Consider the following 26514-nt stretch of genomic DNA (forward strand, 5'->3'; position numbering starts at 1 on the left):
CAGAAACAAATCAATAGAACACAGCCGATGAACAACAACATCGCAGAGCATTTTTCTCCGTCGAGAGGATTCACATTTTGTAAAAGGATGGTGTTACTGCTGGAGGGTGTAGAGCAGCAGATGCAGTGTTGTTTGAAGTTATTGGTGATTGGCCCCCATTCCATGAAATGATCAAAAGAAGCACTGAACACAACAACCATTATCTCTGCCTAGTGTCTCAGTGGACATCAGATGAGTGTTTCTATGTGCTGAACACACTGTGTGTACTGTGTGTACATGTATATGCAGCGCAGCTTCATTACAACACTCATGCAGAGCTGTCAGTCAAAACTGCACAATAAGAATACATGTGCTTTAGCTTATGAGTACTTCTTATAAGCACTATTTACATGCAACAGCAAGCCAAGAGAAGTCTTAACAGATACTTTGCTTGAAGTTCACACATCATCAGAACAGATTAGAGATAATCACTGATTAGAACAGACCTCAAGGGTAGATTTCACACTGACATTTCCTCTGTCTTATTAGGCCTCTGACCTCGTCTCCCTCAGTGAATCTTCAGACAGGATCAATAGACGAGACCAGACAGACTGACGATAGATACATTGGACCAGACAGAACATGCAGAACAACATAGTCGGTCACTCAAAAAAAGTCGTAATCAAACTGATTACTTTCTAGATAATACAAATAAGGCATTCATCATGCTTTCTATCTTGATGAAAAAATGTTTGGTTTTTTTTGTTTTCCTAAACACTTCATTACCCAAAGGAAGGGTCCTTTCTTTGTCTCCTTCTCTCCCTGTGACAAACACAAGCATGTATAGACACACACCTATCCACCCAAGCGTGCAAATTTTTGCAACATTTGGAATGAATTTATTGTCAGCTGGCAGTCATAAGTTGGTAAAAAGATGTGCAGGTGCCTCGTGTTAAAATGAAGATGGAGAAATACAAGAGAGACAAACAACGTGACAGATGTGTTACATAACAGTGGGGGGGGGGGGGGGGTGAAGAGAGCACATTCACATTGAGCTCTCAGATCAAATCAGCTACATCGTGTTTGACAGCACTCATTGTTTTCAGTCTGTCTGGATCCACAGATTTAGATGCAAAAACTGCCTTCCTGTGCTCACACACAAAACTTGAAACTACATAGGATATGTTGAAGTAAGCTGAACAGTATATAATATGTAATACTGTAGAAATGTTGCATCATCAAAGCTTCTTTTTTTAACAGGTTGCATATTGTATGTGGAAAAAGTTACGTTAATATGTTGTTTTATTTATTCATTCATTATATTCAAGCTTGGCACTTACACAGGCTGTAACTTACAAGCACAACAAGCTGTTAATGGTCATGTGTTGCTGCTTTTTTTTTTTTTAAATGTGTATTATAAACATATTTTTAGATATTGTGACACTTTAAATTGTTACATTTGTTGTTGCTTTTGTTTTGTTTATCTTTTGAATTCATTGCACACAGATGCAACATATAGTGTAAAAAAGCAGTTGTTTTTTTTACTGTACTGTACAATGTTATAGTGGTAGTAGTCACAGTCCAAGTGCCATCAAGCTACATGCCTCCTACTGTACATCAATGCTGCAAATAATTTCTCCTCTTCAAGTCCATGCAGCAATGCCAGATACTGTATAAAATAATGAATTGCTATGCTGGCTACCTATGTCCATGTAAGTTGACCTTTTAATATTATTCCCACGACCTCCACTTTTCCGTCTTTCTACTTTTACTTTGAAAAATGATGTGATGTCATTTGAACACATTTGGTTTCAGATACAACACAAAAACATAGCTATAACTATGAAGAACAATATACTAATGATAAAGTCAACCACTGTTAAGCTGCAAACCTACAGTCCAAGAAGAAAAACCAAGCTGTTATAATCAAATCCTCCAGTGTGGTCAGAGCATCATTAAGTGACCAATAAATGTGCTGACTTGTAGTTCTATGCCGTGAATTGTGAGTTTAGTTTTATTCTTAAATTGACCAAAGTTGAGTTCTGCATTACAATCCCAAATCCACCATGGATACTTTTCTGCTCTTCATCTGACCGTCAAAAAAAATGGTCTCCCAGTTTAAGTGTCTCCTAATGTAACAGTGGATTCTCCCAGTAAATAAAAAAAATATACTGTACTTATTGGAGGTTGGATTGGATAAAGAACAAATATGTACATCAATGTCTATATACAGTATGTCTATTTTTCAAAAACAATAAAGTTGGAATATCCGCAGCTCAAAATGTGTGAAGGTTGTATTTATCCTTTTAATCTCACAATCACCACTTAAATTGTGTACACTGTACATCATATTGTCAGTATACCTGTCATTAGGCCATCCAAATGGCCCAAATTTTGTCTACTTCTGAACTTCTGTACTGCTTTTGTAAGCCATTGTAAAATCACTGCTTTGGTGTTTTGAATTGTGCCAAAGACTTTTTATCCTCTTTTAAATTTTGTACCTGACACATAGGATTAGTTCAATATACTGTACATGTTTAAGCAAGGTCTTTTTTTGTTCATAACCCGCCTATTATGTTCCGGGAAAACTTGACCGATTGCAATTTTCTTCTGTCTTAAATATGGTATATTTCATCTGATTGAACAAAGGCTTCATGTATTCCTCCACATGAGACATTTCAGCATATACAATTCGTGATGACCACTTTATCCCATCTGTGGTATTCCTGGTTATAGGAACGTGTGAGACTATATTATGTTCAACCAGCAGATGGAAAGCTTCCCCATACACTGTCACACCACCAATACATTTTCGAAATGGTTTCAAAACAGTATCTTGGCTAAACCGATAGCAGTCTGTGATAATCCCTCTACATGTTTTCCCCTGGTCTTAGCTATAGGCAAAATAATACATAAATGTACTTCTTCTACTGAAAAATGAATACTATTCAGATAACTGAGGTCTTTACACCATACATGGAACTTGTAATAATGACTATGAATGAAGTTGGTTACATCTGGAGATAATTTATGCTTCATGTTTGCCTTGTGAACAGTTAAAAATGGGAACACCATAATAGGAAACAAGGACTGAATATAACAGGAGTGTTGATAAAGTGTACCTCCGTCACATCATGGAGAAAAACAGAGAAACAATGAGTAGCTATTGGATTTGGTTTTCATCAATAAAATAATTGTCAATGGTGTTCCAACATACTAAGCCTTCATTGCATTGTGCAGAAGCTCACAGCTTACTGTAATCAATCAGGAGAGTCTTTTAGGTTGACAAAGCAGAAGGGAGGGCATCAGTGCTATTCAGGGCCTTGTTAACACACCCACCCACCCACCCACACACACACACACACACACACACACATTAAAAGGAGCCAGTGGAGGATATAAGACAGAATGGATGGTAACTCCAGAAATAGCAGCTTGAGGATCATCACCTCGACCAGTCGGGCCGTATGACTCACACACAAACACATGCCCCGCCTCCTCAGCCTTTCTGTGTCTCTTGCTCTTTGCTCTCTCCCTCTACCTCACCCGCTCTCTCACCCATGTTCTACCCTCTCCTGTGGGATGGTGACTCACAAACACATTGACTGCATGAATCCCAATTTGAACAGCTGCAGGGACGAGAGGGCGGTGAGGCCATCATAGACACTGAATTAGATCACAGTTCACACTATCGTTTCCTGCCTGTGGGAGACATTTTATAGTGGCTTTACGCAACCTCGTTTCATGGGAGGAAAGAGAGGCAAAATGACTGAGCAAAATAGAAAAAGACGTGTTAGCTACAGCACACTTTACATTTGTCTCACCTGTGATCAAAGCTGTTCAAGATTCAAGAACTTGGTTCCTTGAATTAGATATAAGCTTAAATAAGTTATTGTTATTATCAATTCTTATTAATTATCAATTGTACTTTTCAATCCACGACATGCATTTGGCAGTTGTAGTTACTAGTTACTTAGCAGATTAATATGAGCATATTAAACATAACCTGTTGTTAAACAGTAAATTTAACTACCCAACAGTATATAAAAGCAGCTACACGTCAATGAGCCAACATTAAAATGTCTCACAACTTTTGTCTTAAACCTTATCAAGTGACAGCAAAAGTACAAATAATCAAGCTGTAGTGAAATAAAAAGTTCTTATCAAGGACCATTCAAAAATGCTCCATTTCACTTGAGTCATTTTACAATGAAGTAACAACAATAAAGAGAGGGAGAAGTCTGTTTTATTAAAGCATCTTTTAGAGGTGCCTAACTGTGTATTTCATGTAGAAGATAGATCAGACATAACACACAGTGACTACATAATGATTTGGAATGAAGAAGACTTTCAAACTATATTCATAATTATATGATTTTGCTGAACATTGAGATACATACAGTATGCTTACAGCATTACACATAGCTTATTGTACTTATTTTAAAAGTTCATTTGCATCACTTGCTTTGGGAAATAGACAAAAATATCATACATACAAAAACCATCTTTAAAATAAACAGCTAGTATCATCATACCTGGTAAAAATTAACATATATTTAATGCACGACTCTAACTACATTCCAATTTCCCAGCATCACTCACTACAGTACTCACAGACAGCGTATACCGAAACCTAAAGCATCCCAGGAGGTAACAGTATGTCTTTATGAAAAATAAGAATGTATTACAATATTTGTATTTTGTTCAGATATGATTGTTATGAATAATGTTTTGATAAATAGCTCTTTAATACATACCTGAAATGTTGATAGTTTTCTGTTAATGACATAATTTAGTAGTCAGCCATTCAAAGCTTCTACTACTTGTTGACACTGTTTTATTTTGAGTCCAGATTCTACAAGGCCATCTCGTAATATTTCTTCATATGTCTTGTTTTGCTTTCGGTGAATTTCCTCTGCCACCTTCATTGTTTTTAGATTGTATTGTAAAGTATTGCTTTTCAGCACTGATCATCCAATAACTTTCTCTTTCTCTCTTTCTTTCCTAATCCTCCTCTTTCCTGCTTTTTTCTTGATTGTCTTTACCATCATCCTCCCCTTTCTCTCCATTTGCTGTGGAATCGTTGCCACTCTCTGAATGTTTCTCCCCCATGTCCAGCTCTGCTTCACTGTCCACCTCATCATCCTCTCCGCTGACCTCTCCATTCACCTTTCTCTCCTCTTCTCCTTTGCTGGCTCCCTCTGTTGTTTTGCTCACATCTTCTTCCTGGTTACTGTTGCTACTGCTACTTCTGCCGTTATCGTTCTCTTTTGTCTTGTTATCTGACAGAGTCTTCCCCGGGTCATTGCTGTTTTCTGTCTCTTTCTGTTCCTCCCCCGTGTCTACATCATTAACTTGCTCCTTGCTGCTATTCTCCCCCATTCCACCGTTTTTCTCTTGCTTCTCTTCTTCTATATTTTTCTCTTGCTCATCCTTTTCACCCTCAGAAGATGTATGGCTTCCATCCTCTTTCTCTTTACTGTCCTGGGTCTTATCACCGTTGCTACTGCTGGACCCCTGCTCCTCACTCTTTACCCCCCCCTTACTCTCATCTGTGACCTCCTCCTTCACTTCTTCTCCCACCTCCTCCTTCTTCTCCTCAGATCCTGCTGTTGCCTCTCCCTCTTTTTCATCATTTTCCTTCTTCTCTTCCCCTCCTTCTTTTTCACCATTTGTCTCCTGGTTTTCCTCCTTTTCTTCTATGCTAGCGGAAGTGTCTTCTTCTGTGGTGTTTTCAGCAGCAGCCTCATCCTTCTCTCCTGGCTTTTTACCATCCTCTGCGGCTTTTGTATTATCATCTGCAGGTTTCTGTAATGCAATAATACCGCAGAAGAAATTTATAACGCTAAATATTTTAACAGGCACACAGTGTAATTGGATTGTTTACAGTAATTCTCCCTTTGACCTACACTCTCCTGAAAGAGAGTGGCAGTGCTATCGAGTCATGACCACTTACAAATCAAGTGGAGCCAAAGCGTTATGTATTTTCATAAGACCCTTTTTATGGCATGTCAATCAATTTGCAATAAGTAGTGGAGAAACAACAGGCATCTGGGCTACGTAATGCCCCATGGAATATCAAACAATGGGTAATAATAAATGCATAAATAATAAAATAGGTATTACACAATGATATAATAGTAATACATTAGTTAGCATATATGAATCAAACTTATTCTTCACATAACAAATGGATGATATTAATAATTTATGAGTTAAAGTGGTTGAAGTAGACGTTTTGGCTCCAAAAGCTGGAGCAGGCTCAGTCACTGTTGAAGACATTGTGACGTATTTTCCAGGTATTATGAAAGAACGTGCAACAAAGAATCCACAACATTGTGTCAAGCTACGTGCCTGCTGTGTGCCCTAATGAGAGGTTACATCAAACAGACAGTAGACCCTCATCTCTTTACAAAGATGCCATTGTTTGCTCCTGACTATTATGTACACTACTGTATGTTTACCGCTTCAGCCGGCCGGTCTTTAGGGGTTTTGTGCTCAGCGTTTCCATCATCAGCCTTTGATTCCACGTCATCTGGACATGCAGAGAAAACAGTAAAAGTATTTTAAAATGAGCACAGCAAATCCGTGGATGTCAGAGAAGCGTGGGCTGGTTTTACAGAAAAGGTGGCTGATTTAAAGCATGTTTCAATGTGTTCTTATGACATATAGGAATCCATGTGTTTCATCCTTATGTGTGATATTGCGTCCTGAATGGGCTTGTTAGTGACAGTATAATATGAAGGTGAGTGATGGTGTCACCCTGGTGTAAATACTTCAACATTTATTCTATCTAATGCAGGCAAAACAGAGACAGAGAGGTAATTAAATGATATGAATTGCATCTAAGACTTGAATAATATTTTGATTCAAAGAGTGACATTTACAGTGTTTGACTTAAACACAAAACAATGTGCTGGTTAAGTCAAATGAAATCCAATGCCACTCTTGTTATGCAAAATCCTCATGCCATCAGTTTGTTTTTCATTCTCTAATGTCATTTTACAGGTTAACTATTCCTTTATGTGCTGACTACTTTTCCAGACCCTAAACCCTGAATTCCTCAGCCAGAGTTACATCAATGCAGAAATCCATAAAACCTCTCCTATAAATGAGGGAGCTTTTATTCATCCTCCTGTAAGTGACTTATTGAAATGATCTATGCAGCTGTGTTTTCAGGCGTTGAACAAACACAGCACAAGAGAGACACCTGGTGGAAAAGGAGGAAAAACACCCAAGACTATTTCAGGGACGTAAACAACTTCCCCAGACAATGGAAGGGTGCCGGAGAGAGCCAGAAAACATTTTACAAGCTCAGGCAGGAACGAGTATGGCGGGGAAGTTCAAGGTTGTGAGAAGACGCAGGATAAAAATGTCACATTAGATCACGATCATCTTCATCATCATTATTATTATTATCACCGCCGCAGTCATCATCCTAATAATCGCCACAGGTTTATGAAGGTAGGTGTTCTGCCTCAACCATTGCATTTAGGTTATAATATACAAACAAACAGAAAAATAATCCAGTACCATTGAAGACACTCCCTCAGTACACTGGTTTTCAATGAGTAGGCACTCAAAATTGACTTGAGGGGAGAAATGGGTCCCGCATTTTCATTCTGATTTGGAAAAATTACTGGTTTCATCCGCTGAAGCTTTTTCAATTTCATATTTCTTTAACGAAGTTGCAAGCTGCAAGTCAAGATTATTCTACCCGAAACACAATATGTAAGACATACTTAAGGCTGGTGGACTGGTCGTAACAAAAAACAAAACAAGTCTGCCATAATAATAGTCTGCAGAGGACACATCTGTCATAACTTACAGTCTAAAAAACTGCATAGTGATACTGTGGATGTTGCTGCTTAGATGAAGACATCAAACCACAACTCAACAGCAACACACTCATTTCTATTGAAGCAATCAGCTCAGCAAGGCAGGTTTGTTGGAGTGCAAAATGAATACAGGATTTTTTAGTTTTCATGTGCATCAAAGGCCTTGGAGTAATTAACCCAAAACATCATAAGAGGAATACAACTATACGCTCTGATAAACAACATAATTACACACTTGTTTTGAAACACTGGATGAGACTGAATTTTCCAATCAGAAATAAGCAGCAAAAGAGTGGGGGGAATAAAAAAAAAAAAAGAACAGAACAGTGTAATTAATGTCTTTAATATTAGTTTCCCTTTCTACACATACCAGTTAAAGAAGAAAAATGACTCGGGTAGAGATTAGAAGAGTTTATGGAGACATTTAATGCATTTCAAATGCAAAACTGATTGAAGTTTAGCTATGGTGGGAGATGAAACGTTATGGTAATAATAACGGACCTCTTTAAGAATATTTTATGGAAATCGCTCGCATTCATTAGCAGCGAAGGCCGAACGATTGAGTGTAAGCAGTAAGCAGTGGATGAGCCGCTGCGACTCTAAACATCTTAACGTGATTTGAGGATGAGACACGGGCTCATGAAAATGCTAAATCAAATTAAACACAATATTTAGAATCTCCCCTTCTTGCTCTTCATTAAATCCAGTAGATTTGAGTTCTGGCATCGCAAATGGCTAGACAGTTCTGTGTATGTGTAAGTGTGTGTGTGTGTGTGTGTGTGTGTGTGTGTGTGTGTGTGTGGAATATGTGTCCGTCTGTCTCTCTTTTTTTCTTCATAATCAGGAAAACACACAAACACACATTCCTTCTTTCACTACAGGCACACAAACGCAGACAGAGTGCGCCGACATTTCAGAAGTAATGCTACATCTCATCCATCAGTGTGAGGTAAAACAAGGATGCAACTGTAAGTGGGTATAATTACTCATATAAATGGCCCTTGCTGCCATTCTCATGAAAGGTAAAGTTATAAATGACTGTTCTTCCAGAGAAATGTAATAAAACACAACTGAAGATGAAGTGATAGCAGGTAGTAAACTACAACAACCTCCCACTCCTCAACAAGCAAACTCCATCTCTCGCTCTACAAACACAGACATTATATTCTGCCTCACTGCTGCAGGATTCTAGTTTTAGGGGACTGTTTTTTGTTTTTTGTAAAATAAAAAACGGCTCTTCTGTGATCTCCGTTTCTACGTACAGTAACACTGCACAGCATCACTTTGATCTGTGTTTCCATTTGATGTGCTCACCCAATTCTAGTATCCCTGACACACTGCGGGGATCCAGTGTGCAGTTTACATCAGGTAACATGATGTAAATACTATTCCATGAAATATGTATGGATTATATTCATCAACTTAATTAATAAAACAACAATATATATCACAGCAAAAACAACCACCCCCCGGTTCCCTTTGGACCAGCACAGTGTCAGCAAAGTGACTTCACAGCTGTTAAAACAGGTGCCACAGAAGAAGCAATGAGTTTAGGGAGTCGGGTGGTGGACCAACATGTGAGTGAAGATTTGTTTCTCACTTTTTTTCTTTTTTTATCACACTGTATCTTTTCATGAAAAACTGCTTCTAATGGCAAAATGAGACAATGTAGATTTGCATTACATCAGGGTTTTCTTCAGTCCTCTGCTGCAGACTTGGAGGGGCAGCCATGCCTAGCGGAGCCTTGCGGGGTCTAATATCGTGTTTAAAAGCTTTTCCACTCCTCCAGAAAGCATTTCTGAGTAAAAGCCATACAATGCAGTGCAATCAAGTTCTTGACTCCACAGGAAATCTGCAGCAGGCCAGCGCATAAATACATTTTTTTTTTCATTGCAAATGGAACCATGAATAGGTTTACTGAGGATGTACATGGCTTTTAACAGCTGTGACATCACTATGCTGGAGCAATCTGCTGTTTTTAATGTTGTGCAAATCATTTATTCCAGTTCCTCTGGAAGCTGTTATGCCATTTTTCTAGGATTAAAAGATTCTCAGTTCTCAGTGTGGTGACACTTCTGGGAAAAACCTATTGAACTGAATAAAGCTTTTCCCAGTCTTGAGACACTCGCAAGAAAACCACATCAGTGAGGGTTGTCAACTCAGAGAGAGGACTGAAAATCTCAAGAACGATTCAATTCAATTAATTGAATGAATCGTTTGTATTTATTCCACTTATTGCACTGTTTATGAGAAAATCATTATCCACAGTAAGTTAATCACAGTAGGTTGCTGAACAAAATCAAGCCTCACCACAACTTTAGTTTGTTAATGCATCCTTTTTGTTGCTGATAGGCACTCAGACATTATGAACTCTGACAGACTCACATCTGCCTTACAAGCATACTGGGAAGACGTGTTCCTGGAAATGCTTCGGATGCCATGGTCAATAGTACTACTTTGTGTGTTTTCTTGGCTTCGGACGAGCAGAATCTTTATTCTTTCAAAGCCACTTCTGAAAAATGAATCCCTAAATTGCAGGGGTTATAGCTCTAAATAAATACGCATCACCGTTTTAACACAGTGTATTTACGCTTATAAACCAAAGCAGGGAAAAATTGTTGACATGGCCTGCTTCCAGCAGGATTAGCTCTGCAACGTTAAATAAACACTCAAGTCTTGATGCACTACTTAATGTACCTAAATCACTCCACACAACACTCCCTGTATATCATTATACAGTACAGTATATTTCTTATTTACACCCAGCTGATTTAACTCACTCAGCACATGGCTGAGAGTTATAGTGTGGTGTAAAACAACATGGGTAGTAACTCTGAATGGTAATTATGAAATGTTGCCACTCAGCAAGTGTGCTCCAGTCACTGGCCAGGGTCCTGTTAAAACATTTAATGACTGTATGGCCGACCACTATGAGAATGACCCTGTACGTGTTGAGTTTATAGTGATGTGACGCAGATAAAAACAACCAAGCTGCTTAGTATAAAAGCTGATGACTGGACATTGTGCATGTTCATCTGTTCCTCTCCCTCTCATGCATACACACAATATATTTTCATGCACTTAATAGGTTTATAAGGCAACAAAGCATGCAGTGAAGGTATCAAGAGAATCTTTAGATTTGGGCTTAGGCTGATGTTGTTTAAACATATCTTATCTTTATCATTGTTTAGCATCATACAAACAAGTTTGCAAAGCTTTTTATCAGTCAAATGTATTAAGTATTTCTAATGTATAACATCCTTTACATTGTTTCCAAGATGCATCTGAATAAATGAATACTGTACATTATCTCTAGAGTTTACTTTTTCAGTACTGTAGAAAATACCTCTTATCTACAGCAGTGTGCAGCCCTGTGCTGTGATAGCTTTGACATTAAATTAGAGGAAAGCTCTGCTTAACAATGTTGCAGTCAGACAGGCAGAGTAATTTATAAAGGTCATGGCTGCAGTTAAATATTGAAATAATTTATGGAGTTTGTTCTCTTTCTTTTCTAACAGTTGCCTGAAACCTTACCATCCAGTGTCTCCGTGATATGAAGGTCTAATCAGTGTAATGTGTTTTTTTATAAATTATAAATTAGATTTTTTCTTTAACATAAAAAACATAATTGCATGTTTTACAATTCAGCTATTGTAATGCAATATTATAAAGTCTCACTAACCAATAACTTCAGTATGGATATTTGATTATGGAATGATGGAATTCATGGCACAAATATTGTAGGTCACTAAAATGGAGACTGAAAACCGAATTAAATTTCTGTTAACACCAGCCAGGTTTCTTTTCTCATTCATTATCTAAAATCTGCATTGTTCTGATGTGATTTACAATATGTTTTCAGGTTGTCTTTGCACCCTAAAACTGCATTATTTGGACGAGAACTGATAAATGACAGAAACGTACAACATGCGTGTGCGACTGCATTATGACTGACAGTGATGAACACAAAGCACTTTGCTCTGGCAAAGCAGCAACTTCAGATGCCCTCCTAAGCCAACACATGATGTAAACTTGAGATCTCCACAAATGTCACATATTTACTCTTGCCATTTAGGTTGAATGTCAAAGCTGTTTCAGCGTCTTAGGCTGATACAAACCCTGCGGTTGCTGATGTTCCTATCACAACTACTCCAGATGTGCGTCTACTAGCTGAAACTCAAAAAAAAAAAAAAGAAAGAAAAAATTCTAAACCACGCAAAGCAGGCTAGATTAGAAGTGACAGAAATGGAAAAAAAAATGTGTGTCATTGAAAGTGTCACACGTTACCCTAACCCTATACTTTACATGTCACAGCCGGCACTGTTGTATGTCACAGCTGAAACACTTGTTAGCAGATTAATGTGGCAGATTAGTACAGCTACCCTGCTCTTTAATCCAGTAATCCTGCATCAAAGGGTCATGAAGAACCTTTTTCTGCTGTCGTGAAAAGGGAGAGATGAAAGGAGGGGAAGAATGAAGGAGGGATTGCGAAGGATGGCCGTGTTGTCTGAAATGTGACATACGAGCGAGTGCACGAATGCACATAAAAACAGGCACGCACATGACACACACATAAATACTTTTAACACAGTGCTCACAAACCGCACTTTCTAAGAACTTGGCAAGGGGAAAAAAAACTTCCTTTAAATGTTGCCATCTCTCATCCTTCGCTGCTGAGCCTCTTTTTTTTTGACACAGGCACACGATTTAAAACACACAGCCTCTTTGTGTGCACGTCTGCTGCCTCCCAACGCTGTTTTGAACCCTATTTCACTCTGACAGGCATTACAGATACATATGCTAACAGGGCTAATTCCCCAAGGCAGCATCACATTTTATGACACCAGAGGCAGAAGGCTGATCTGGCTGGATGGCTTGTGCATGTGAAAAGGCACGTGTAAACACACACACACACACACACACACACACACACACACACACACACAGACACGCTCACATATGCAGCAATCTTCACTTCTCAAACTTACAAATAATACCAAGAATGTTTCCATTCAGATTTTTGGAAATTAGTTTTTCTCAAAAAATACATGAATTTAAAATGTCCTGTAATTCATATCAAAATCCCTTCAAGGAAAATAGTAGGAATGGACATAATGTGGATCCATCATGTAGCATCAATTGAATTGGCTCCTGCTGCATTGAAAGATGGAGCCTAGTACATAAAAAGGAGGCAGCAGGCTGCTCGGAACATCTTTTGTGTAAAGTGGATGTCCTTGAGGTTTCAATGCCAGCACTGGCAGAGTTACCTGGACTATTTGGAACTCGCCACCCCCAGATTTAGAGATGTGAAACAAAAGACAAGGTGAACCTTACAAAACTGCTCTCTAGGTGTTTGTGTGTGAAAAAGCACCTTAGGGTGTGTGTGTGTGTCCAATTTCTTACTGTTGTAAAATCTGCTATTAACTGGAACTGCTTTTAGATTTTTTAAAGCAGTCATTTTTACCATATTGCTGGGTTTCAGGCTGCTGAGAGCACATGGAATCTATAGTTTTCAAAACATTTTCCATAGCATTACTGCACGTGGTTTAATTTATAGCACTGTAAATGGTGGTGTTTGGGGTTGGTCTGTAATTCAACAAACAAAAGAAGGTTGCACAAAGACCGCTCAGACAGGAAAAAAGGGATGCGCGGTTAGATACCATAACAAATGAGAAAAAGAAAAAGCCCATCACTATATCATCAGCCCCCAGTATAGAGTTATTATTTCAACGCTCTGTAGTTACTGCAGTGTGCGCAGCTCTGCAACATTAAAAAAAAAAGAAACACAAAGGTATTATGTATATTATGTGTTGATTATATTGGTTGCATTGTGCTTCAACTAGCCTCAGGAACCATTATTCAGTTCAGTCAACAACATGCTTATCTGTGCCAAAACTCAAACTGCACAGTTGTGCATTTTAAAGCAGCACCTGTAGGTCACATATCAATATTATAGTTCGTCAAATTCTCACCATTAACTAAAGGCGGACAGTTTGCTTATTTTGAAAGATACCAGTCATGTTCAGAATAGACCTGACAAGGACACACACACATCATTTTGCAAATCAATAGTGTGCCCCCTCATGAATGCATGCACAGAGGCATACACAACAAATGTAAGAGTCCAGACAATCTCTGTCAGCGGACCCCCTTCTCCTTCCCAGTCTGCTGTGCTTTCCCTCTCTCTCCTCTTGTCCACACCTTTCTGTCTGTCCTTCCTTCTTGAAGTACAAGGCTCTTTTGTTGATTTTCAGAGCAGCAATTTGGCCCCAGCAAGGGGCAGAGGCAAGTAAAATTCTGCTTTGATGACTCTAAATGGGTAAATTATCCAAATGAAAGGCAATTATCCAAACCCCACCCATCCCTCTACCCTTCAATATTTCCGAGCCTTTTTTTCCACCCAATGATCATGCTCCACCATCTAAGGCTATTCATCATATTCCCTATTTGATTCCACCTGTATTTTTTTGTTCCTCATAATGTTCTCCTTTCTTCGTCATATCAACCTTTCATTCCCTCTTCTTTAACCTTCTCTTTTATCTTCCCTTTTCTTTACACCCCCCCCCCCCCCCCCCCCCAACCCTAACCCCCCGTCAACACACATCCTTTCCTCTGCCTACTGTCTTTTATTCTCCCTTTTTCCATTCCTGCTGCTACTCTTTTTACTTCTTCTTCTCCTCTCCTCGCTTCTCAGGGGAGCCATTAACTGAACTGGTCACAAAGGCCCTTTATGAAAGAGAAGACTGATAAACATCCTATTTCTATTTTGAGGTTAGCAACGACTGCTAATTGGTTATATACAACCTGAACATGAAAATGTTTTTGAAAGCAAAATGTCTAATAATTTTTTCCCAATTTAAAAGAGCTTCCATAAAGTATGACTATGTTGGGTGAAGCGTACGACAGGCAATGTGTCTTGTTGGTTAAGTCTTTTTTTAAGCCAAATGTCTTTGTTAAAGGAAGTTCAAATTCATTCCATGACCTTTGCTGCATGAGTTGTCGCACTGCACTCCCCCTTGTCTTTGCTGTCACTCACCACTGTGTTCACTCTAATGAAGCAGAAAAGTCAGAAGCTTTACAATACACCAGACAGAAACTGCTGGAGTTATCCTCAGTCTGGCTCCCAGCGGCTGATAGACAGTGAATAATGGGGACTGGCATACTGACACACACACATAGACGCACACAAAAACGGACCTCTCTGTCACAACAGAGTCAGCACAGAACAGAGGGAGAATCTCAAGTTACGGGGTCACTCTGTCTCATTTCTTCTTTTTTCATGTCTCTCTGTCTTTCAATCTGTACATCTCTTCCCTCCAACCGTCTCTCTCTCACAAATACATTCACAATGACATGACACCTTTATAATAATCTTTTGTTTTCATTCCAATGTTCCAGCACACCAGAGATCTGAAGTGTGGGTTTCATGCTGTGTCCTTTCCACAGCCTCTGCCAGTCAGTCAACTTTTTGGCTGTGTTCCTTTTGGCACCAGAACGGGATGTGTTTACCTCATACCCAGCCAGGGCAGGGTTTCCCAAAGGGAAAATAACACCGAAAACACCTCTGTGCTGTTGTGAATCACTAAAGGTGGCATGAACACTGTGTTCCTATTGAGAAGCTAAATGTGGCCACAACACTAAACCTAGCTGCTAATGGGTACAGAACTAATTTGTTTTTGGTAAGCTAGTGGGCAGCTATGATTTCAGCTCTTGTTTGCCTTTGAGCAGCCAAATGCACGAATAACATTTTAGCATTGATTTGCTTTGGGAGAGAAGGTGAACAAAAAGAGTTACCTACCTACTGTGTCTTACAAAAAGTCTGTTCAGCACCATGGACAGAGACTCTACCCACCATACAGAGGCTGAATCACATACACTACACAGAGCTACTAAGCAAACAAATAAGGAAACTATTAAGAAAACATGACAGCATTTGAAAAAGACTTTATAGGTCAAACAGTGAAGGGTGCATGAGAATGTGATATGCTCTCTAAGCGATTCAAACTATCTTGTCTAATGCCTGATCTTGTTTTCCGAGCTGTCTGTCTGTTAATTTAATCTTTGGTCAATGTCACCCAAGGGGACCAATAATGCAACATGGTTTCCTGTGCCTGTAAAACGACATGCCACGCAATCTGATGTACTGAGGTTTTTGAGGGTGACATTACAGGTTTCAAAATGCACAAACAAAGACACACTGACATACACACTCCACATCCCTCTCTCTTTTGATGCAAAAAATGCCAGCTCCCCTGAACCACAGACACAATTCTCCACGCTCCTTTGGGCTTCTGCTGTCAACTCTCCTGCCAGATGAGGAAACAGGCAACATCTATCATGAGCCACAAGATGACGTAATGTGGTTCATACCGCAGTAGGCGTTACAATAAGGTCAGAAGCAGTCGGCAGAAAATCACTTTTACAATTTCTTTTTACAAATTCTACGAAAGAAAAAGGAAAAATTTCAATTCCCTCTCACCTTGTTATACAATGCATACACCATTAATGGAAAACATCTGTTAGGGCCCCAGAGCAACAAAACATCTTAATGTTAATGGAGTGCCAGCTGCCAATGCGGACAAAACTAAAGACTAACTGGAGATACAGGGTTTCTGCAGGACATTATAGTATACTGATGAGAAGTCCAGAAGATGACGTAATGTGTTTCTTGTAATAGTAGTTAATGTCATCATGCTAGACCTACTTTCAGTATGTCTTGCTATATTTTTTTGCAGAGCAACAGTGCCACTATGTGGGCATTTAAGAATGTAGCAGGTTACATAAGATTTCAAAGGCCATTACATCATCATCATCATCATCATCATATATCTGTATATCTTATAATAACTGTATATAAGCCCTGTTTGTGCCACATATAGATATTTACTCTACAGTATATATTTACTCATACGCACTCATCTTCTTAATTGCACCAGCACATGCAACCACACATGTATGCAGACACCCACCTGGATATTCACTTTATCATGGATTATTACACCGATACACACACACATACACACAAACTCTCTCCAACTTTCAATAGCGCATGCAGAAATACAATATGTTAAAGATAACCATTTGACTTTTTAACCTTTTTTGCTTTGGTTGCCCCTTTTTAAAAATGTGACTAGAAGTAATTGTTATTACGTTTGTTTAACTGTATTATCAATATAGAGCATAGACATAACAATATTTACTAATATATTATTTACTAATATTCAAAAAATATATATTCACTGTGTTATTCAACAAATCCTTCTGACTTTGAATATGGTGGTGCTGAGCTCTAAAGCCACACTCTGTTCGTCAGGCCCATTTGGAATTAGCAGGTATAAACATATTCCATTCCTATCCATACTGCCGTATTTGTTTCTGCATTACCATTGTCAGACACGCCGAGGGTCACGCTTTGTCCACTCCTCTTCTTCCTGAGGGACATGAGTCTGGCCTGAGAGATCTCTCTGACGATGGAGGACAGATGTTCCTTGTTGTTACCATTGTGGCTCGGAGGAGAGGCCTTGGAGTCTCGATCGCCACTATCACTGCATCGGACCATAGACTTACTCTGGAGGAAATATAGGTGAAAAATGTAAATGAAAATAACTAAATGAATCTAAATGATACAGAAAATCAAATACTTTCCTCTATTTTATGTTCCAGAATGTTGTGCTAATTATTTCTATCCAAGTTGGTTTATGTAAGCAATGTGCAGTATGCAGGCTATGAATATGTTGAATTTCTTCCTACTTTGGGATACTAAAACAAAACTAAATCATCTAAATAATTCATGCAAAAGGCACATGCAATTCTTACATTTCCATTTTGCTTGGAGAATCTGTAGATAGGTGGTAGAGAATAAGCTTTCATTCTGTAAACAAAACAGACAAAAATAATTTCATTAGCATAAATACTTGGTATGAAGTGCTTGCCTTACAACACTGATTCTTGACCACAGGCACCTGAAATTAGCCATGCCTTTTTGTAAACCCCAATAGAAGTAAAGTTAATCTGTAAATTAAAATTGGAGTCTGTTTGACATTAGATTAATGAGTAAAGTTCAAATCTACAATACACCTCATATAATATGAAAAAAAAAGCCTGTTAAATAGTATATGTTTAAGATTTTTAAACCTGAAAAACTACATAGATTTGTAGAAGAAATGGTAAATATTGTGCATTTTCTTCCTGATTTTCATTTCTGTAGTGTAAAAATTATTTAAAGGCAACGTGTTTATTCATGTGCAGCAAATTATCTATCTAAATAATATTTGAAGCTAAGGGATGAAGGTTTCAGGAGATTTGAAAGCAGATATTAGCCATGGAGGAGTAATTAGCGGCCACACTGGAACACATACGAAACACAAACTCAACGGTCCCTAAGAACCATCCCTGGTAGCCATAATGTTCCATTCTTAGGTTTCCACAACTCTTCAAGAAGGACCCTACATACTACATACTGATGGATACTAATAACTGTTGTAGGACAGTAAGTAAGATAAGTGAGTGCAGCAATCTTTATCTCTAGTAAACAATGCGTTCCTGAATACATTCAAAGATGTTGTGAGAGCAAGATTAAGGAGGGTTTTTTTTGTAAAGGCAAATAACAACATCAAATTGCAGATTAGTTACTGATTTTTAAGCTTGTATTTTCAATGAAGTTGTCAGTTTTCAGACGTGTATATTACCTGCACTGTAGAAAATGTCTAGTACATTTTCTACAGTGCAGTGCTTACCCATTGACCCTCCTTGTCCCTCTGGGTTTGGTGAAGAGTAGGTCACTGTAGGGCAGCTTCTTAAACCTTTCTCTTCCCACAGCCACATAAAGCTGACTGCTCTCCAGCTGATTCCCATCAGTCACCTGGTTGCCTTCATAGGTGTAGAGACTAGAAAACAGACAAAAAGTCAAAAGCCCCACCGTTTCCTTTATATGTTTGTACCAGTCTGTCCAAACAAGATGCACTTGAGTTGCAGAGTGTCGTCCCATAATCATCATATGGTCATTTACATATTCACGTACTGTGTACACACAAGATATTCTAACCCTAACATGAAGCAGTTTGATGAAATCTGTTTCGTTTTTCATTTATATGCAAATTTATGCAGCAAGGTGCTAGAAAATCTAATGAGATCATCTGCTTTAATGGAAGAACATGTGGTGTAAGTCTGAAACGTCTGTCATGTATTGCTCTTGAGTTAAGTAAAGACAGAAATTACATCATGAAGCAGGGGGAAAAATACAGTCCATATGTGAAGTGTGAGCATTTTCTTTAAAGATGTACCTTCGAACACCACCCAGGACTCTCAAACCCATCTTCTCTGTGATCATCTCTAGTATTCGGTCAAACTGCCCAAGCATCCTCTGGTGGACCAACAGCCTCATGGCGGGGTTCAAGACATCGCCATTTGCTACCACACTAAAGAAAATACATGGGGTTAAAGCAAATACTAGTATACAGTATCCCTTTAAGTTCAAATGTATCCTATCAGGAAGCAGCAGCAGCCTGTGACATTTTCTGCCATTTGGGTACACAGTCAAAATCAGGGTTACATACAGAGTTACCTACATATAAAATATCATATTTAAGTGAACTTACAATATTGTACACGGCTCCTTGATGGGTTTCAGGAATCGAGCTGACACAATGATTCTGTTCGGTGGCAGCGGTTTGGCCTGGAAAAGAGGGATGAAAAGAGTAAAATATGTCAAAGTGCGAATATGTCAAACATACAGCTGCTCAAAGATCATTAAAGATTATCTGGCACACAAATACATCTGGTATGATCAATGATGCTAAAAGTACGTGGAAAAATGCTTGGCTCATTCAATCTATGTGACATAGATGCAGTACCAAGAAAAAGAAAGTGAACTGAATTACCTACATTTATGCATAATTCATCAATAAAATGTGGTCTGGTCTTCATCAAAGTCAATATAATAAACAAATACACTCTATTTAAACTAATGACACTCAAATGACTTCTAAAAAAGCAACTACAACTCAGAATTTCCCATCAATGAGTTGAAATTGTAGTGCCTTATTCTGTACAAAACAAATGAAAAGTATTGGTTACTGACACTCATCGCTTCACAAGCTGATGTGAACCATCCCTCATTCATATGAAGCAAGATGGCAAAAAAAAAAATGGTTTAAAAAGGTGGAAGAGAACGCTTTGGTTACAGTTAGGGACCTGTCTAAATATCTCAAAGTCACTGAGGTCGCAGTTTATGTCTCAGCAATAAGAAAAAATATAGGGCAAAAATGGTGGCACAGTTCTCCCTTAAAATAAATTGATGACATTACATTTTGTTTGGAATAATAAAGCAAAACAAACTAATAGCCCAGCATAACATTGCCCTTAAAATGAAGCACGGAGGAGGGATCATCATGATTTGTAGTCGTCTTGCTGCCCCTGGGCCTTGTATATAAATATTTAAGCATAACTTTCAAGGTATCTGTCAGTCATCTGATGCTTAACAGAAGTTGGGAGATGTAACACGAAAATGAGTGAAAAATGAACTACAAAATGGCTTAAACACAGGAAAAGTAATGTTTCAGAATGGCTGAAGTAACAGGGAACCTATGACTACTTGAAAGCTTGTTATCAGATCAGTGTGTCCAGTTGGGATTTCAGGACAGCTCTTGTTTCCCAGTGGAGACTCAGAACAACAGACTTGTACAAACATGACTTTTGCTTTAGGGACCGATGCTAACACTGGAGTCCAGTTGGTAAGGACAACATTTAAGCTAACTCCAGCTCCTAAATATAGCTGCCCATGTCAGGGCAGTCAACGGGGCTAATACTGTACATCCTCCAGAGTAAGAGCTGCTTGGAGAATCAGAGTGGCAACAGCTTGATGTAGCATAGCGTGTTTATTCTAGATAATAACGTGCTTATTTAAAAATCCATCCGCTTTCAAAATTGCTTTAGTGTATTTTTTCTCCTTTTGCTTTGAGAAATTTCAGTAAACGGTAGCAAAAAACAAGATTGTGTGACATCAAAGGCTTTTACCCCTGAAGGCAAAGAGAAAGAGCCATTGTACACACTAAATAATCTGTCTCATCTCTGTGACAGCAAAAGAATGAGCCCTCAGTAATCCTTTGAGGTTGTGTGGTTACAAAGAGTGAGCACTGCAGGTCCTGTCCCATAACACCTGGTAACCCACTGTGACTCTAAGACTAAGATCTGGATCTTGTCAGAGAGAGAGATAAGGGAGGAGGTATATTAAAAGTCTTCTGGGGTCATCCTGGCAACAGAGGTGTGAAGGCCAGAAGTAGAATTCAACAACTTGCTTCATAAAACAGGTGTGGGACATATTCAGAGGCATACCAGTAACAAGACATAAGGCCAGGACACATACAGTGACTGCACAAAATACTATAGAGCAGTTCTTATAACACAGAAGATCATTGTAATGCATTTTAATTCACATAATTGCTAAATAAAATAACCAAAATTCCAGAAAATGCTGCTTTTAAAAAACCATATGTGTACTACAAACCACAGAGACCAGTATACACCACACAGCTAGTAACCAACCCAAACCAGGAATAAACAGAAACAAGCAAGGCAAGGCATTGATCAGTCTCTTGGGAGCTTGTTGTTTTTCTATTGACAATGATCTTTATGAGCACATGACATTTGATTGTACTGCAGGAAAAAGTCCCCTCAGCTAATTTTAGTGTCCATGTACACATTACAGTTGGCATCACTTTGTACTGTTAGTGGTTTACACGTATTTAATAAGCAAAATGATGAAACCTATAGCAAGTGCCTTTAACAGGAAACCAAAACCAAAGAAATACCATGTACTTTCAAAGCAGCTCACACACTTTATTACATCCCACAGCCACTCGATTACATTGAGAGAGTGCAGATATTAGACTATTAGAAAGAAGCGGCTAAATTAATAAATGAAGTCAGTGCTAATTCATGATCATCATACAAACTTAAAAATCACTGAAAGCAGCAGGTTTGAACTTGAAGAGGGTCCTCGCAAGCCCACCCAATCAAACATAGTTCAACAAAAAAGCAAATCTCAAGGTGAAAGGAACAACAATAGAAGATCTAGTATGAGCAAGAAAAAGGAAGCATTTATTTATGGCAGCATATAAAATGAAATAAGCAACATAAAGAAAGCTACACCTAAGGCCGTGACCTTCCTATAATGCTCCAAAATCAAAACAGGACAAAAAAACTAACTTGCCAACCATCCAGCCAGCTAAGAGTTCTCCTCATTAATCGACACAATCAGGCAGGTTAAATGGGGTATTAAGGGGAGAGGCAGGGTCCTTCTAAACTAAATTGGCTCTTTTCATGCTCGCCACGTAATCACAGCAGCAGCAACAAGCCCTTGAGGTTATTTGTGATGAATATGCTTCTTGCTTGAGGGTGATAAGACAAAATCAAGAACACAAAAGAGTAGTTCCCGATTCTCCTTATGTGATTAGCATTAGCATGTGGAGAGAGGCAGGGTGCACACAGGCGATACTCCTGAGGCTCTGGCCAGTGACAAACGTCAAAGACAAAGAAAACTTGTCGTACTGAATATGAGGACAAAGACCTTGTGTTACCCATTTTTTGTCTGATTAAAATTAGCACGTCAAAATGTTGCATGTATTTGTTTTTTTGCCATATTGTACCCCATAAGAACATGAATGGAGTTAATATAATAAGGTTTGGTATTGGGTGCTAGTACACATATATGTGCCTCACACATTTTATTATAAAAAAAACCAAACAAACTCTCATTTGGAAAGATGACCTGCAGTCGACTTTCAAAATAGATGAGCGTGTGGGCTATCTGACTTTAAACTGCTCTTGTTTTGGCTGTGACTTCATAGCTGGTGATTAAAGATGCATTGAAAGGAGGGATGATTATGATCCATAAATCAATAATGCATGGCCACCGAGACGACAACAAAGTGATTCTTCACAGAGAACAATGGAGAGGAATGCTCAACATTACACCTGGCTTAAATGATCTTTCTAAAACCTTTACACTGTGGGCAGGGGCAGGAGTGCAGAGGTGGTGTTCCCAAATCCTCATGTATCTTGCATTTTGTGGCAGTTTCAAATGTTGAAAAGTTGGATTGAGTAAGGTTATTGTAACTGAAACCCTGCCTCGACAACAACACCCAGTGAAGGCTTTCATTAATCACTAAAACTAAATCTAAAATAATGCAAAAAGATTAAAGCAATTTCAACAATGTATCTATGATTAAGGTCTTCGCACTGGATTTCTGTCATGCACATACTAGCTCACTGTTAAGTTGTCGTCCTGTCCACAGCACTTGAGCCAGTTAGCAAGTGACTGACAGACAGTTGGTAGATTCCCATGGAATCAAGTGAGGCTAGTGCCTCTTACTGCAAAACTCAAGGGCCTGGAGGTGGAGTGGAACCCGAGGATCTTCTCTGGCAAGGGCAAGTGAGGACGCACCACACCCCAAGACTGTCTGGATGATTGACAAGACCATGTAAATTATGTAGACAGGTTCCATCTCTGCAGATTGTGTTTATATTATGCAAAAGATAATATACATATTGTGAATTCCAGGCACAGCTATTAGCAGCTGTAGCACCTCCATGACGTGCCACAGTAACATGGCAGCGTGTTTTTCTTCTTTTCTCTATTTCGCTAGTTACTTTTCTCTTACACTTCTCTTTTATTACACTTAAACATTTCACCAGACAACACACTTCCTATGGTGACTCATATTTGATCTAGATGGATTAATGGGGTTAAAGCAAACACATGTGTATGAACACACTGCATTTTGCTATGCTGCACCACACAGCTACAGCTACTGCACTATTTTACTTTAGACATTTTACTGCATTCAACAGGAACTTACCTTTCTTTACGGCATTGACACAGAAAAGACTTTCTGAGAAAATGAAAGAAGTCACTTCAGCAGCACTTTTGCCCTACCTGCATTGGAAGAGTCTGCATCATTCTCTTCCTTCTTGAGCCAATCTGTAGATAACTACAGACAAAACATAAAGTGAAGTAGATTAACCATACACAGTGCTCTGATTTTAACAGAGGTATTCTATAACTCACAAACTAAGAAATATTACTATAAAGATACACAAAGGACATAAGGAGGGTGTGAAATGATGGGCTGTGTTACATTTATTTTAATGGACTTATGTCTGCACTTGGCTGTGCTGTGCACTTTATGTCTGTTGCTCCACTATAATTGTATATAATAATTTTTTTTTTTAATTGTGGCAGTGTGACAAATTTCTCAAAGGACAAATTAAGTAATCTTGAATCTTGAATACAAACTTCATGGCTTCACCTTCTCACTCAACTGCTTCACCACTGCATTCTATGAATAACTTGCTGCTCAAATCTCATTATCTGCAGTCCACTTATTTTTAGGCCAGGGCAGAGCAAACTTCTCTACAGTGCTGATCTCATCTGCCTCATGCTGTGACTCAGCACTGGTGCAAAACTGTTGAGTCACATAAACTTTAAGGCCATGACTGACCAGGGTCACACACAGAATGTAATACACCAGTATTTATGCCATTAGAAAGTATTATAATATATGTATAATATAATATTATGCCAAACGTTAGTTTAGTCTTACTCCAGCCTTTTGAATCTCTCCCTCCCAGCAGCGACGTACTGCTCCCCGCTCTGAAGGCTCTCCAAGCAGTCCACCTTGTGACCCCCTCTCGGTGTGTAGATGTTTCTCACCGCTCCAAATGGGGCTTGAATCCCGCCGGTCACCTCTCTCAGCAAAGTCTCAAAGTTGGACACCCTCTTTTGATTTATCACAATCCGGCGAGCGTCGTAGTACGGGTCACCGTTTCGGAACATGAAAATGTTCTTCACGACGGGCTGAGACAGAAAGTTTGGCTTCTCCGAGCTCATCGTTCGTGCGTAAAAGCAGGCTGGCGCGCGACGGAGAGAGAGAGTGAGAGATCTTTGTTATAATAAACTTACAACAGATTGATCCCAATTGCGAGACAAAGGCTTACAGGCCATTATAATGACATCAGTGCTGGTCCATCCTGGCCAAACGTGTAGAGTTAAGTGGAGCAGAACGCGGCACGCAGGTCAGATGGAGGAGTTCAGCAGTTTGGACGCGAAGGCGTTCAGGGCAAAAGGCTGCTGACAGGTTAAGGAGGAGGTTACTGAATTCAAATAAAACCACATGCATTAAAACCGTTGGTGGTTCCTGCTGTTATGAGCGACAACTATCCATACGTTTTGCAGAATCTCAATCCGCTTCAGAAGAAAACGGTACAGAGTTATCTCTTCCGTGTGCGCCGCTACGCAGCAGGTGACGATAGAAGCCAAACGGGTCTCTGTAGTTTCCCCCACGATGTAGGCTGAGTATCGTGGGAGCTCATCTGTTGGGATGTATCTATGGGAACACGCCGCTGTTCTCTCAGCGATTACCAGGGACCTCACACAGCAGTCATCAACAGGTAGCCAGTCATTAACTGATGAGACACAATAGACATATTCAATAAAATGAACACTATGAATTCATAGGAAACGTAACCAAAGATGCACGACGAGCTCTGTGAGCTGAGAAAAAAAGATGTAGACCTCTGTGTGAGACTCAGACGGTGTAAAACTCTCCGACAGCGATGTGCGAAAGTTAATTGGGCATCAGGAGACCAATTGGAAAGCCCGGGTTGCCGGTGACATCTCGAATGTGGGACAAACAAACATGTTTGTTTTGTGATTGTGTTGCGCAACAACAGCGAGATCTGTACTCTATGTCCTTTTGCACATTATTGTCAAGTGGCACGTTTCCTGTTGCATCAATTAAAAGCCAGAGAAATCCATAATATACATGTCTGGATTAATGAGTTATTTTGTATCCAGTGTCCATAGTGTAAAAGTCAATATTTTCCCACTATGATATGGTACGTTATTAATGTATTTATGTATACATGCCATATTATAGTTGCGGCATAGCTACCACAGCCTACAGTTGAACTTCTGTGAATTTGAAGGTTTTGTCAGCAGCTGTACGGAGCGAGAGGGCTAATCATCACCAAAGCCTCTTCTTACTTCTTTCCTCCTCCTTCACCTTATTGTCGTCATGACCTCTTTCATCATCATCATCATCATCAGCAATCAGCGGCAGAATTACTGCTCCGTTGGGGCGTGTGTGGTGGGGGTAACAATAAGGTCAGTCAGGGCCAAAAGCCCCTAATGAACTTCAATATTGTATGCCTAGATATAGTAAAATAAAATATATGATATACAATAATTATCGCACCCTGGTCTGTTGTAACCTACAGAGTCGCCTCAACTGCACAGCGGTACCCCATAACTTCTATACAGTCCAACTACTGTAAATACTTCTTTAGATGCGATTCTCTCTTGAGCCCACCAGATGGTGCTATAGTATATAATGTGCAAGCACAAGAAATACAGAAGAGTAGCCACAAACCAATAATTTCTGAAGAAGAACTGATATTGTATGATTGTATGCTCAAATATTACAAAATATACAACAGCAAACTGGTACTTACCTTAGAATATCATTTACAACTTGCATAGAAAACATGAGGAGGCAGACATGTCTCAACCTGATCATATTCCTGGATGTTATGTAGGTTCAGGAATGATCTGTTATCCTACATGCATGCTCTACAATTATGGAATTATAATTTTATCTTGCAAAACTAAATAAAGAGGCTTTAAGGTTCCTGTGAAAGA

The 26514-nt window shown here is 39.1% G+C and overlaps 1 protein-coding gene across 1 annotated transcript; it reads right to left on the reverse strand.

Moving 5' to 3' along the window:
* Nucleotides 1-4983: 4983 nt before the first annotated feature.
* On the reverse strand, nucleotides 4984-24705 carry LOC139290823 (doublecortin domain-containing protein 2-like). Its single transcript, XM_070912688.1, has 9 exons — nucleotides 24419-24705; nucleotides 23752-23806; nucleotides 19415-19491; nucleotides 19100-19234; nucleotides 18554-18703; nucleotides 17634-17688; nucleotides 17202-17385; nucleotides 6444-6514; nucleotides 4984-5787 (listed from the first exon to the last, which is right to left on the reverse strand). The coding sequence occupies exons 1-9, from the start codon at nucleotides 24703-24705 to the stop codon at nucleotides 4984-4986; spliced, it is 1818 nt and encodes a 605-aa protein (XP_070768789.1).
* Nucleotides 24706-26514: the final 1809 nt, after the last annotated feature.

This window comes from Enoplosus armatus, chromosome 9, assembly GCF_043641665.1.
Source record: "Enoplosus armatus isolate fEnoArm2 chromosome 9, fEnoArm2.hap1, whole genome shotgun sequence".
Classification (NCBI taxonomy): domain Eukaryota; kingdom Metazoa; phylum Chordata; class Actinopteri; order Centrarchiformes; family Enoplosidae; genus Enoplosus; species Enoplosus armatus.